At 35.0% G+C, this 15,374-nt stretch overlaps 1 protein-coding gene across 1 annotated transcript; it reads left to right on the top strand.

The window, feature by feature from the left end:
- The first annotated feature begins 1,072 nt into the window (after positions 1-1,072).
- Positions 1,073-5,162, top strand: LOC102623099 (disease resistance protein At4g27190-like). Its single transcript, XM_052432595.1, has 2 exons — positions 1,073-3,913; positions 4,419-5,162. Exons 1-2 carry the CDS (start codon positions 1,073-1,075, stop codon positions 5,160-5,162), a joined length of 3,585 nt encoding a protein of 1,194 aa, XP_052288555.1.
- The last annotated feature ends 10,212 nt before the right edge of the window (positions 5,163-15,374 follow it).

The raw sequence follows: 15,374 nt of genomic DNA, 5'->3' as shown, positions 1-15,374 counted from the left end.
CTCTCTTATAGCCTTCCAAATCTAATTGAAAAAATGAGAAAAAAAAGTTGACTTAATTGTTAATAATGTGAAACAAGCCAATTTGATTGTCAATATCAAAAATTAAAATTCAATTTTGGCCACTTATTTCACTAAGAGTTTAGTGAGAGAAAAAAAGTCTAGGAGACGATCCTTCTCCACCATTTACATCATTAGATAGTGAGATGGAGTATTAGATAATTTACCAAATTATTAAATTAATCATCCAATAGGTGGGTGCCAACTAGTTTAATAATATTAAGATATTATTTGAGAATTCTGGCACCATTCTATTAGAATATTGGGTGGAAAAAAATCGGTAATTATCTTGAAAACCTTTAAATTTTTTCATGAGTGGGCTTCAGCCCCATCTAAATCATTATTATTTCTTTTAAGTATACCATGAGTCCCTTCTAAAAAAAGATAATAAAAAGAATATGACCACATTTAAATGTAACAAAATGCGTGTAATTTAGTAGTAAGAGTTATGCTTTGTGGCTTAGGAGACCTTAATCAAAATCGTCGGTTCAAATCTCAAAAAGAATTGTAATTTTTGAACCAAGTTAATCAATTTTACCATATTCTCCCATGCTGTTTATCCAGATTCTATTAGATTTCTTTGTTGTTTGATATTTTTTATTTAAAATTTTCTAAAATAATCTAATTTCAATATAGTCCAGCACATATTACGTTCGCTGGGGCCTTTATGGATATACTCCTGTGAAACACTTGTTCCATGTTTGAACAAATTAGGAAAACTCTTAGGTTTGTCTTGATTTCAGTAAATTTGTCTGCAAGCTAGCTAACCTTTATCTGTCCTTAAAAATAATAATAATAATAAATTAACTTATTTCCTCTCTTTTGTTTTGCAGCTAAAGACCACTTAAAGCTCGACGTTTGCATTGTGCTCTTACTGGTCAAAGCTAGTGTCAATAAACGTGCATTCACAGAATAGAAAAAGGTAATCAAACTTTCTCGTTCGATCTTGTGATCAAGCCTCATTGTTTTGCTTATAGCTTACTGAGATCAACTTTATTAATTGCAGATAAATAGCATGGAACTTTTGTCAGGTGTTGCATCAAGGCTTGGAGAGTTGTTGGTGGATGCAACCATAAACCAAGCTCGTTATCTGCTCTGTTTCAACAGTGTTATTAAAGAACTTGAGGATGAAGAAACTAATTTGAAGGAGGCAAAAGATGGCATCAATGAAAAAGTAGAACAAAAGCGACAAATCCACCGAGCCATTGTAATCGAGAAAGATGTCGAGACATGGCTTGAGGATGTAGACAAAGAAATGGCCGACGTTCGAAATTTGAAAGAAAAGATAGATGAAAAGAAGAGTTGTCTTAATGGATGGTGTCCTAATTGGGGTTGGCGATACTGGCTGGGTAGAAAAGTATCAAAGAAGAGTAGCAAGTTGTCCGAACTACAAAAGAAATGCGGCAAATTCAGCACAGTTGCCCGTCCTAAACCTCTACCACCAGACGAAGAATTGCCTATACCGAAATTTTTTTCTTCTTTCAAGACTACAGAATCGGCTTGTAATCAGATCACTGAAGCACTGAAAAAAGAGAGCACAAAGATGGTGGGATTGCACGGTCTCGGCGGTGTAGGAAAGACGACCTTGGCAAAATCTCTGGGCAATCAACTTCGGCAACAAAAGATTTTTGATAAGGTGGGGATAGCCACTGTGTCTCAGGATCCAGATATAATAAAGGTTCAAGGTGAGCTAGCAAAGTCGTTAGGCTGGGCACTAAATGAGAAAGATGAAAAAGAGAGAGCAGACCGATTGCGCTTGATGTTTTCTGAGAGTAAAAGCAGCAAAATCCTCGTAATCCTTGATGATGTTTGGAAACAACTCGACTTGGAGAAAAAATTAGGTATTCCCGTTGGTGGTAGAGATAATTGTTGCAAAATCCTTCTAACCACTCGCAAAAAGTCAGTTTGTGATTCTTTGGGTTGTGACACACAGATTCAACTTAGTACACTAACGCCAGAAGAAGGATTGGCTTTACTGCGAAAAAATGCCGGCATTGATGAAAATGACTCCACCTTGAATGATGTTTCCAAAGAAGTTGCTGGAGAATGTAACGAGCTGCCTTTAGCTATTAAAGCTGTTGGAAGTGCACTAAGAGGAAAAGGATTTAATGAATGGAACCTGGCTCTACATAACCTAAAGGCTGCAAAACTCTATGCAATAGAAGGTATTGATGAGAAGAACCTAGACGTTTACGGTTGTCTCAAATTTAGTTACGACAATTTGAATGATGACAATTCCAAGTTATGCTTCTTGTTGTGTTCGCTGTTTCCAGAAGATTATGAGATTAATTTGGAGGATTTGGTTGGATATGCAGTAGGGTTGACTTGGTATCAAGTTGAGTCAATAGAGAACACCAGAAGCCTACTGCATGGAACAATTGACGGACTCAAAGCTGCTTCACTGCTGTTAGACACTGGTAATGACAGATCTGTGAAAATGCATGACATAGTTCGTGATGTAGCCATATGGATAAGCACAGAGAAGAAGGAGAAGGAAGAGAGATTGTTTAGTATAAATGGCATCAGATTGCTGGAACGGGCGGTGGAAAAAGGCCTGGAACAGTGCAAAGGAATCTCTGTAATGGGAAATAAAGAAGAAGAGCTTCCTAGTAGTTTGGTATGCCCTAACCTTCATATTCTGCGATTGGAGAACACCGTATATAATTACGAATTGCAAATTCCAGAACATTTTTTTAAAGGGATGCCAGCATTGAAAGTTGTCACTATAATAGGTGGAGTTCTTTCACTTAAATCGCTTCAGAGACTCACCAACCTCCAGGTTCTGCAGTTGATTCGATGTAAGGTGAGTGAAGCATCTTTCCTTGGAAAGTTGAAGAGGCTTCAAATTCTTTTTCTCGAGGATTCTCCCATTGAAATTCCTGAAGAATTGTCGGATGAACTTCGTAGATTGAAACTTCTATATATTGATATCAGTTCTGTTTCTCCTATTACGATAAAAAAATTTCCTGAATTAGAAGAATTTTATGGTCCGATAAAAAATTGGGAGGTTGAAGGGATGAGTTCAAAAGAAAGTAATGCTAGGCTTGCTGAGTTGAACTCCCAAGTCGACGGATCTGTTGTATGTCTTCCAAAAGACTTTACATTCCCGAAATTGCAAAGGTACGTCATCTATAAAGTTGGAGTTTATGTTGAAAGGGAACGTGATGGTAAGGCAAGGATCTTAATGATTTGTAACTACCCTCCTGAAGCGACCTCGCTCGGTATTTTTTCGGCTTTGTATCAAGAACTGGAAATTCTTTTTTTAAATGGGATTATTGGTTGTTACAATATTGTGCCAAGCATAGATGAAAGGGGCTTAAATGAGTTGACTTGTCTTGTTGTCCGCGATTGCGAAGATTTAGAATGCATAATGGATGCCTCTAAGTCGCCGCATGGAAAGAGTCTCTCAAGATTAGCGAAGTTATCTATGTGGGGCTTACCAGAACTGAAGTGGATATGGAAGGCACTCGCCCAACATGTGATCAGTCTCCAAACTCTTACAGAATTGAATGTGCATTCGTGCAACAAGTTGACATACATCTTCACGTTGTCACAAGCCCGAAGTTTGGAGCAGCTTAAAAGTCTCTGTGTAAGCCATTGCGAGAGACTGGAATGTATTGTCGAAGCAAAGTCTGATCACAATGAAGGGGAAATAAGTGTCGAAGGTGGAAATACGATGCTCGCCCTCCCCTTGTTGAGAAGATTAACACTTCAAGAACTCCCAGAACTCGTCAGCTTCTGTTCAGAAAATTATTATTCAACTTGGCCGGCACTGGAAGAGTTAGAACTTTATTATTGTCCCAAATTGACCATCAACAGTAATGAACTTGAAGCCAATTTGCAGTATCTTGAAAAGGTATGTTTGTTTGGGTTCATGTTTTTTCTTTTCATTCAATTTTACTCAAAATGATAGTTTAGCAATAAATTTTATGATCAGCCATTAATTATTTGATCCTATGGAGATGATGGTGGTGATGGTGGATGTGGTAATGATAATAATTATTTTATCAGATTTCATTTTGGTTTAGAAAGAATTGATGCAAATACTTCTGAAGTGTGTATAATATTATTCAAATTCAATTAATTAGCTGATCAAGCCATATAAATTAATAGAATAATAATTTTTCTAAAACAATCTAATGTCACATTTATATCACTTCACATGATCTCTTTTAACTAATTTCATTTTTTTTAAATCCATTACTTTTTAATTATTTTATTAGTTTACATATGTATTATGATATTTTTGTATGGATTTTGTTTTCTGTTTTTGTTTTTTGCGGTGTTCATCACTTATCATGTGATAATCTTAGCTGCTAACAAATTTTAATTACATCAAGCTATTTATTTATTTGTCTCAGAACTTAAATACTTTACGTGTGGAAAGTTGCTCCCATTTGCGTGACACGATTCCAGCACTGTTGAAGCACGGATTAAAAAATTTGGAAGAATTGGGTATTGGCCAACTTGGAGTACAGGTGGTATTTCAAGTGGAAGCTATTATCGCTGAGGGACAAGAAAACAAACTATTCCCAAGTTTGAAGACATTGCAATTGGAAGATCTTCCAGAACTGCAAGTATTATTATATCATGAAGGTCCCACTCATAATTTTAGCCTGCAAAGTCTTACCTTTTTAAGAGTGTACGGGTGCACTATGCTGAGACGTCTCTTCTCATCAACACTTGCTAGAAATCTGTTGCAATTGAAGGAGTTATACATTCGCAATTGCTGGGAATTAGAGCAAATCATTGATGAGGATGAGGATCATCTCCAACCTGTATGTTTCCCAAAACTCACAAGAATCAGTGTCGTTCAGTGCCGCAAACTAAAGCATCTATTTCATATCAGCGTAGCTCAAAGTCTTCAAAAACTGAATAACATATGGATAGAAGGAAATGATGAATTAGAAGAAGTATTCTGGCATAAAGATGGAGCAGACGTCACGGATTACAATGAAATTGTTATGAATGAACTTTGGAGTTTGGAACTGAGAGATTTACCAAACCTCACCAACATTTGGCCTGCGGGTTATCAGATCTCATTTCCATCTGCATCCTATAGAGTTGTTGTTCGTAATTGTCCCAAGCTTCGTGGAAATTCATAAGGAGAAGATGATTCCGAGAATTCAGGAGCAGAGGTAATTCTTGAGAACTTTAAATTAATTGACTCTATACATAGTTGGTTCATGTTTTCGTTTGTGATAGCTAATTGATCTATCCTAAAATCAAAATTTCTCTTTCAATATATATATGTGTTTTATTATAATTTTCTCTGTTTGTTTTTTTTTTATCATTTTATTCATCATTCATTATACAGCAAACTGCAGACGAGGCAGATGCCAGCCAAGAGAGGAAAACGCCAATGAAGAAAAAGATGGCAGCGAGCATAAATGATTTTTAAAAAATTCCAAAAATCCAAAAAACAAAACACACATTTCAGCGTGTTCAGTTCGCACAATTTGGATGCGCAGGCCGTTCTCCATATTAAACGATAATATTGATGATTTTGTGGTTCCTTTTGGTAGCTTTATGATTTTTTTTTCATATATATTCTTTAATATTCAGTGCGTGCTCAAATTGTGAAGAATAAAGTTTCAAGGCTTTGTTGTATGCATCTCAAGATTTATTCAACTTACAAAATTTACCTATTCCGTTTGTGATCATTGTTTCTTCAATTGTTGAAATTTTGACAAAATTGATGGCTAAATTGATGGCCTTTTCGATGGGCATTAATTGTGCCAATTTAGTAGTAGCACGCATTTTGTATTGAGGAACTTCAAAATGTTCTAACTTTCTAAACCGCGAAGAAAGTGCGTAATGTCGTGACAGCAATAATTTTTATTTTTTGATTCTGCGAAAGTGAGATTTTATAAACTCATAAAAAGTGAGATTTTTGTTAGTCACCCGTTCTCCCTGGCTTGTGGAATGTGCATTTGAAAGAGTATTTTGTAAAATGATTTTACTCAATTATGTTTTTATAAAGATATTTAATTTCCTTTATTTTTCTTAAAGCATTTCAATTATTTTTCTTTTGTTAAAAAATTTTTTTAGTTGCTTCATTAAAGTTTAAATTATTGCCAATCCACCCTTAAATTGTTCTATTATTAAAATTACTATAATACTTTAAAGTTGTATCATTCATACACCTTAATTTTACAATTTATATCATTCGTCCATTATATCGTTTGCTTCCCCTAAAAAATTAACAGAATTATAATAAATTGACCATTTTACGTTTGAAACTCAATTTAACGTAAAAAGACAATGGAAAATTATTAACCATATACCCTAAGTTTTCCCTAAATAGTTTGAAAATATAAATTTATTTGATTTTCTATTTTAAGTTTGTAACTTATATCAACCAATGTAAAAAGACATGGGAAAATTATTAACCATATATCCTAAATTTGCCCTAAATAGTTTGAAATTTTGAATTTATTTGATTTTCTATTTTAAGTTTGTAACTTATATTAACCGTCCACCAAAATGTTAACATTGTTAGAATAATTTATAGACTTTAAATAAAATGTTATTTTACCCTTGAATTTAAGGGCATTTTTGACTTTGCACCACAACCAATATAATAAATTTAGCTTTTTAATTATGAAATCTAATTAAACTATTAAATTGATTGGGCATTTATGAATTAGGGTTTAGGGTAATTTGTTGATTTAGTTTATTAATGTAAATTTATGATGATAAATTGAGAAAATAAATTAGAATATTTTTAATTAAGAAAAAATAGAGTTTATGTGTATTTAATTGAATATCAAGTTTTTTGTTTTAATGTTTTAAACCATTATTTTATTTTTTATTAGGAAATTATTAATTGTATACCCTTAGTTTACTCCGTTATCAAATTTACTACAACACTTTCAGGGTATATCAATCGTCCATCCTAAATTGACAAAATGTATCTGTCGTCCACCAAAGCGTTAGTTGCCGTTTAAACATGATGACGTCAAAGGGGTAATATAGTCTTTTCATAGATACAAGTAATAATTTAAGGGTATATAATTGATAATAAGAGATTTTTTTTTGAGATTTCAAGGGTAAAATCATCAATTCGCTACAGTTCCGTTAACTTTCAAACGGCAACTAATGGTTTAATGGTCGGTAGATAACTTTTTTCAATTTAAGGTGGACGATTGATACACCCTTAAAGTGTTGTAGTATTTTTTATAAAAGCGCAAATTTTAAGGTATACAAATGATACTTTTCTTTTTTTATTTTGCATATTGAGTGTCTAAATTATCCTTATGAACTCATTAATTACAAATTGCAATTAAAATCTTGGAGGTCATAAACTTAGATTGAAAAATTGAACAAATTTAAAATTTTGTAGCAATTTTGATAACATGGTAAGCTTAGATAATTTCTCTTTTATTTTTTTTGTGTGTTAAATGTCTAAATTACCCTTGTGACATCTATCACTTTTTAACGAAGTTAATGATTTGGTGGATAAATTATGCAATTATAAATTTATGGTAGATGAATGATATAACCTGAAAATATTGTAATATTTTTTATAATAGCCCAATTTAAGGGCGAGCAGTTGATAATTTCCTAAGTTTATAAGTTAAATAAAAATAGTTTTTAACCTTTCTGATACATTTTTGTACCAATAATGACATAGGGCTTGAACTTATTTGAAATCACAGCGGACCGGTGCTTTTTTTTTCTGGGCTTTAAATAGCTCTACAAATAAACACAATAATAAACTTTACGTTTGGCACATATATTCTTTTCTCTGAATTTGCTCATCAATTCACAAAGTTATTGCACAAATTACTTGTCTCAAATATATCTCTTGAAGGAAATTTTGGAACTTTTGTTAATGTTATATTTTTGGGATAAATGACAAAACGTAAGCATAAAGATTAATAAAAGTTATAGGGAAAATATCACATATCAACAAAAAAAAAGGGTTACCAGGCTAATAATAATATTAGCTTGAGGCAACCCTGAAATCTTGAAATAACCTTTAAGTATAATTTTGGGTCATAAGCTTCTATATAATATCGGAGCAAAATTTATGCACAAGTGGATTCATATTATCTTACCACATGTAAGAGCCAAGCAACAAATTCGGCTTGCACGTGATAAATGGTGATAGGAAAATTATCCAACATCGACTGGAATAGTTACTAGATTAATAGTTTAGCTTGGGGCAACTTATTATGCAGTTGTTTGAACTTGCATCATGGATGATATCAATTCGTGACTTGGGCCACTTATGTCTTTATGATTAAACCTAAATCTTATAATTCAATATTTATCATAATCAGCTTAGTTTTATCCCTTCGTGTATCTATTTTGTACCCCTATTTTGCAATTCAAATGTTATATTAAACAATATAAACTATAAAAAAGCTCTTTACCTTCATGTCAACAAAATGCACGTGAAATCACAATTCCTTCACTTGCTACCATTAGCCTAAATTTTTTTGGTTCACGATAGAAGAATGCGTATTATTTTTAGAACGTATCAATATTTTTTTTTCCTTGCATGTCCATGTTTTGTGACCAAGATGTCCTTGTAGCAAACAAGTTGCTAAGTAAGCCTAGACCACTCCTCAAACTAGCGAAGTAAGAACACTCTAGGAAAATGCTAGAGAGAAGTAGAGCAATATGGCTGAATATGATTTTATTACTCACAAAAAGAGAATATACAAGAGAGTTTTTTACAAAAGCTAGAGAGCTTGTGTGTGCTGGAGTGTTTGTGTGTGTAGTGTGGTTGGTGGGCAAATGAGGCGGCCCACCCCTTTTCAAGTCAGCTTCTTTTTATAATTTTGTGATTTTCAATCGCGGCGTGTTTGTATTCTGCTCGAAGATGAGATTTCTTAGATTTTGATTCCCTTTAATTATTAACTTAATTAGTGGATTGTGTGGGAACATAATGTGGTTGGCCGACTAAATTTCTTTTGGTGTTCGATTTACCCCTTGGTTTCATTTCTTATTACTTTTAGAAAGTATAACATTGCAAAGATGTTGTATCTTGCAGCATAGCTTTTGAGCAGAGGCAGACTATTGTCTACAGTAATCAAACTTAAATTATAGGAGCTTGTTACGGTACTGTTAAGATAATAGAATTAGTTAAGATGGTTTAGTTAGTTAAGCTTAGTTGATTTGTTTAATCAAGTTTGTTATTAATGCTGACTTGGCAGCTGAGCTGGAGGAAGGTTGTTATGCTGTTAGCTAAAGCTTAAACAGCATGTAGAAGATTCGAAATGCTTGTATATATACATCTTTGTAAAACCATTCAGATTAATGAAATGATTCACATTCATTCTCTCTTGTTATTTTCTCTCTGTAACTTTCTTAGAAACCAAACAAATACTTTACAATTTAACATGGTATCAGAGCCAAACTAAAAGCAAAAATGGCGTTCTCAAGCTCAAATCCAAACACAGCAATCTCTGTTTCTTCATTCACTTTCACTTCTCCTATTAAGCTTGATCGATCGAACTACACAATCTGGAAATCTCAGATTCTCTCTTCAGTACGTGCAAATGGTCTTGAAGATCATTTCGATAGCTCCAAGTCATGTCCAGATCAATTTCTTCAAAGTGAATCTGAGAACTCTGAAATTGAAACTCGAACAAATCCTGAGTTCACTGCTTGGAAAAGGAAGGATCAAATGCTGCTGAGCTGGATGCTGTCTTTTATAAATCTCGAGATCCTCAGCCTTGTGGTAAACTCTGAAACTTCACTTGAACTTTGGACTAGTCTTGAGCAACAATTCGGATCTGAAACCTTTGCTAAAAAGGTTCATCTTAAGATGATGCTTAACAATCTTAGAAAAGGTTCAATGTCTATGACTGAATTTTTTGGAAAACTGAAAACAATAACTGATGATTTAGCTATAGCTGGAAGCCCTGTTAGCTCTCTAGATTTTATTACACATCTTATCTCTGGGCTAGGTCAACCATACTACCCTGTGGTTGTGTATATCGAGGCAAATCTAGCAAAAATGACTGTTAATGAAGCTTACTCAATGCTTTTAACTCATGAAGCTAGACTAGAAGCACATCAGTCAAATGCTAGCAAGGAAGCTAAATTGACTTATGCTGCAAATGTTGCTCAAACTGGAACTAATACTAAGTTTGGAGGACAGAATAATGCTAACTGGATTAGGAATGTCAATAATAATAATGGTGGCAGAGGAGCCTTTGGTAGAGGTTTTTCTCAAGGCCGAGGTAGAGGAAATTGGAATGGAGGCTGGAATAATAATGCTCAGTCTGGAAATTATCAAGGCAGAGGAGGATTTGGTTTTAACAATGCCAATAATTTTGGTGCTAATAATGGAAATTTTGGTGGAAACTTTGGTGGCTTCACTAATGGAAAAGGTGCTTCAGATCCAAATGGAGCTGCTGTAATCTGTCAAATATGCTTTAAGCCAAAGCATACTGCAGCTGAATGCAGGAACAGGTTCAATAAAGAATTTGTGCCTTATTACAATCCATATTCAGGCTATAATTCATATCAGAATCCTGGACCAAGAGCTTTCTATCCAAATTCAGCACCAAGAGCTGCTTTCCTGGCAACCTCAGAAGGTGACATGGCTGATCAAGGTTGGTATGTTGACAGTGGGGCAACACATCATCTCACCAACAACCTGCAGAACTTGAACCTTGGAAGAGAATATTCAGGTAATCAGCTACTACATGTTGGTAATGGCCAAGGTCTGAAAATTACACACATTGGATATACTTGTCTCCCCACTTCCTGTGATTCTTTTCTGCATTTACAAGATATCTTGTGTGTACCTCATCTTACTAAAAATCTCATAAGCATTTCCAAATTGCTTGAAAATACCAATTTAACCATTGAGTTTGTTGCCAATATGTGCTTTATTAAGGACAAGAGGAAGGGAGTGCATCTGGCTCAAGGGATTGCTAGAGGAGGACTGTATAAGTTGCTGTCTAAGGATGACTGTCTCTCCAGTTCATGTGTCACCAGTCATAATCCTAGTTCTATGCTTTCTGTTTTTAACCAATCAGCTTGTAACTTTTCTAGTTTGTCTTTGAATAAAGTTTGTACTCAAACAAGTAATTCTCAGAGTCATTTGAGCACTGTTAACCCAGCTATGTTTGCTAATGTGTTACACCAAAGATTTGGTCATCCTAATAAACATGCATTGAAAAACATATTATCCTCTCTTGCACTTCCTGCATCTATTCCTGATTTTTGTGATGCTTGTCAATATGGTAAAATGCATCAACTTTCCTTCTACTCTACAGGCATAAAAACAAAAACTCCTTTAGAACTTGTATATACCGATCTTTGGGGTCCAGCATCTATACCATCTCTACATGGATATAGATATTACATTAGTTTTGTGGATGATTACAGCAGATACTGCTGGATTTTTCCATTAACCCTTAAGTCAGAAGCTTTAGATACATTCAAGTATTTCAAAACCTTAGTTGAAAAACAACTTGGTTTCTCTCTAAAGTCTTTACAATCTGATTGGGGAGGGGAGTACAGAAGCTTTGAAAAATTTCTTGAGGCAGAAGGGATACATTTTAGGCATAGTTGTCCTCACACACATCATCAAAATGGTGTAGTTGAGAGAAAGCATAGGCATGTTGTAGAAACTGGGTTAACACTTCTTGCACAAGCTAAAATGCCTTTATCTTTTTGGTGGGAGTCATTTCATACAGCTTCCTTTCTTATTAACAGAATGCCAACCCCAGTGTTGAATAATGTTTCTCCTTTTGCCAAACTTCATGGTAGACCACCAGATTACAAGTTCCTTAGAACTTTTGGTTGCTCTTGCTTTCCTCTTCTCAGACCCTACAATAACCATAAACTCAATTTTCATACACAAAAATGCCTAATGATTGGCTATAGTCCTATACACAAGGGATATAAATGCCTGGATTCCACTGGTAAAACATACATTGCTAGACATGTTCAGTTTAATGAATCAAAATTTCCTTATTTTGAACTCTTTCCTACAAAGTCTGATTCACAACTCTCATCCATCCAACCAAGTCAAGTCTCTTTTTCAAATATTCCAATTACAGAAGTCATTCAAGACAGCAACAATGCACAATCCTATGCTATTCCCTCAAATCCAGATGCAGGACCTGATTCAAGTCACTCCCATACATCTTCAGCACATTCATCTCCAAGCCATTCATCTCAAAATGTATCACCACACATCCAAGTTCATCAGCCAGTACAGACATCTTCAGTTCAGAACATTCATTCCATGACTACCAGATCAAAAGCTGGTGTGTTTAAGCCCAAGACATACTTAACAGTAGCTCAAGAGCTTGAACCTTCATCTGTTAAAGCAGCTCTAGCAGACTCCAAATGGCAACAAGCTATGCAAGAAGAATTTGATGCACTACAAAAGAATCAAACCTGGGTTCTTATTCCTCCAGAAACAGCTGGGAAGATTGTTGGAAACAAATGGGTATTCAGAATTAAATATAACCCTGATGGCAGCATATCAAAGTACAAAGCCAGATTGGTTGCCAAGGGGTTTCATCAGACACAAGGGGTGGATTTTTTTGAAACTTTCAGTCCAGTTGTAAAGCCCTGCACCATCAGAATAATTCTGAGTCTTGCTGTCATGAATCATTGGACAATTAGGCAGCTAGATGTTAATAATGCCTTCCTTAATGGCATTCTTATAGAGGATGTTTTTATGCATCAATCTGAGGGTTTTGTTCATCCTCAATTTCCAGCTCATATCTGCAAACTCACTAAGGCACTTTATGGACTCAAACAGGCTCCAAGAGCCTGGTATGACAGGTTGAAAGCTTCTTTAATTCAGTGGGGTTTTGTGACATCCAAATCAGATACTTCCTTGTTTGTTCATCATGTGGCAGGAGAAATTATTGTGGCACTAATCTATGTAGATGATATTTTGATCACAGGCTCAAATTCTCTTTTGGTAGAAAAGGTGATACATCAGTTGGGTGCCGAGTTTGCCTTGAAAGATCTTGGGGAGTTTAATTACTTTCTCGGTCTTGAGGTAACTCCAAATGTGGATGGTTTGCACTTATCACAAACTAAGTACATTGGTGATTTGCTCAAGAAAGCTCAAATGGTGAACTGCAAGGGCTGTTCAACACCAATGAGCTCAACAGAGAAATTAGTCAAAGACAAGGGTGAAGTGTTTGAGAATCCTTCTCTATACAGAAGTTTGGTTGGCTCATTGCAATATGTTACACTAACAAGGCCTGAAATTGCTTTTACAGTGAATAAACTCAGCCAATATCTTTCTAATCCATCAGTACTTCATTGGCAAGCTTGCAAAAGGGTGCTGAGGTATCTGCAGTATACAGCAGATCATGGTTTACAATTTTACTCATCTGGATCACTTAGTCTTACAGCTTTTTCAGATGCTGATTGGGGATCTGATCTGGATGATAGGAAGTCAGTGGGGGGATATTGTGTTTACTTAGGCAACAACTTGGTTTCATGGTCCTCTAAGAAACAGCATATAGTATCTAGAAGTACAGCTGAATCAGAATACAGAGCTTTGGCTTTGACAACAGCTGAGGTATTGTGGATCACATATCTTTTCAAAGAACTAAAAGTGTCTTTGCTGCAGTCTCCAGTTCTCTACTGTGACAACAAAAGTGCAGAAGCCCTTGCTAGCAATCCTAAGTATCATTCTAAAACTAAACACATTGAACTTGATCTACACTTCATTAGAGAGCATGTATCTAGAAAGGAGCTGCAAATTAATCATGTTCCAAGTTGTGATCAGGTAGCAGATATTCTAACTAAACCATTAGCATTTGATCAATTTCATTATCTACGGTCCAAGCTCAATGTTCTTCCCAGACCTTGAGCTTGAGAGGGGCTGTTAAGATAATAGAATTAGTTAAGATGGTTTAGTTAGTTAAGCTCAGTTGATTTGTTTAATCAAGTTTGTTATTAATGCGGACTTGGCAGCTGAGCTGGAGGAAGGTTGTTATGCTGTTAGCTAAAGCTTAAACAGCATGTAGAAGATTCGAAATGCTTGTATATATACATCTTTGTAAAACCATTCAGATTAATGAAATGATTCACATTCATTCTCTCTTGTTATTTTCTCTCTGTAACTTTCTTAGAAACCAAACAAATACTTTACAATTTAACAGGTACCAACTCGGTATAGAACACGGCAAATGGGGCGCTTCCACGTACGCGTTGCAGGAGAGAGGAAAAGCAACCCAAACTCAACTAATGTAAGGCCAATGTGGACTCAGCTGTTAGTTACAGAATCTGCAACTTAGCTGAGTCCTAAATTATAATGTTCTCTAACTTTCTAATGTCTTTTAATTTTAATGGATTTGTGATCAAAATTGACTTTTATGATAACTTTGTATCTCAACTAGTTTATGTGTTTTTGCTTGGTTGATACTTTAGACTATTAGGGGGAGATTATGTCATATTTTAGTGCTTTCCTGAAATCCATTTTTCCTTATAGTGGTACTTCTATTAAATCATGATGTGCCTTATTTAGGAACTAAAATCTTCTTTCCGTCTCAGATTGGCACAAAGCAGTGGCAATATTATGAGTTTGGTCCAGAAGTAGTTCCTGAACTTGTTTGTCTTCCTAGAACGGCAGGGGCAATAGCAGTCTACTACAGGTAGATCATCAGCTTCTGCAGTTCTTTGACACATAAAGACCTGTAGCTGTAGTGATGTTTCAGCGATTTCATAACTTACACAATAGAACAAAGTTTACAAAATTAGAAACTCAAAAACCCATTTGTCGTATTGTTTAGAAGTTCTCATTTGAAGCCTGATTGGCAAAACCAATCATCAACTTTAGAACCAAAAACTGTCCAACACAATGTGGGAACATTTTGGTATTTGAATAACAAAATCCAAATGCAGTACCCCATTTTGAAGCAGCAATTAAACTAAAAAAATTAATATCTTCATTTGGGGTTGTTAAATACATGGTAGCAAATGCTAATAGCCACGTGTTTAGTTATGTGCCTCAAGTTGTAAGAGAGCAAAGAAAGAAAGAGAATTGTTTAACCAAATAGAAATCAAGGGTGTAATTAGGCCTACTAAGCCGTATATATAGGTGATTGTGGAAGGAGATTTTATAATAATGACAAACTTGTTAATCATTTTAGGCAAATTCATGAGGGTGAACAAAAGAATAGGTCGAATCAAATAGAATCAGCTAGAGGGAAGGTGAGAGTGCTTTTGGTTGGCAACTATTCAATAAAGATGGCAAAATATAAAATGGCTGCAAGTGCAATTTTGACTCCAAAAGCGGGTTATGTTTTTGCAGATGAGTTGAAAACAGCATGGTTTTGGGTCAGGAAGGTGTTAGATAAGCCACAAGATGT

The sequence above is a fragment of the Citrus sinensis genome, chromosome 8 (genome assembly GCF_022201045.2).
Source record: "Citrus sinensis cultivar Valencia sweet orange chromosome 8, DVS_A1.0, whole genome shotgun sequence".
NCBI lineage: Eukaryota > Viridiplantae > Streptophyta > Magnoliopsida > Sapindales > Rutaceae > Citrus > Citrus sinensis.
Note: the sequence above shows the minus strand (reverse complement) of the source record. Positions and strands in the feature narration are given on the sequence as shown.

Excerpts from the sequence above, each read along its gene's own strand:
- LOC102623099 (XM_052432595.1), top strand. The coding sequence starts at position 1,073 with ATGGAACTTTTGTCAGGTGTTGCATCAAGGCTTGGAGAGTTGTTGGTG. Across the intron at positions 3,914-4,418 it reads ATTTGCAGTATCTTGAAAAG|AACTTAAATACTTTACGTGT; the intron begins GTATGTTTGTTT and ends TATTTGTCTCAG.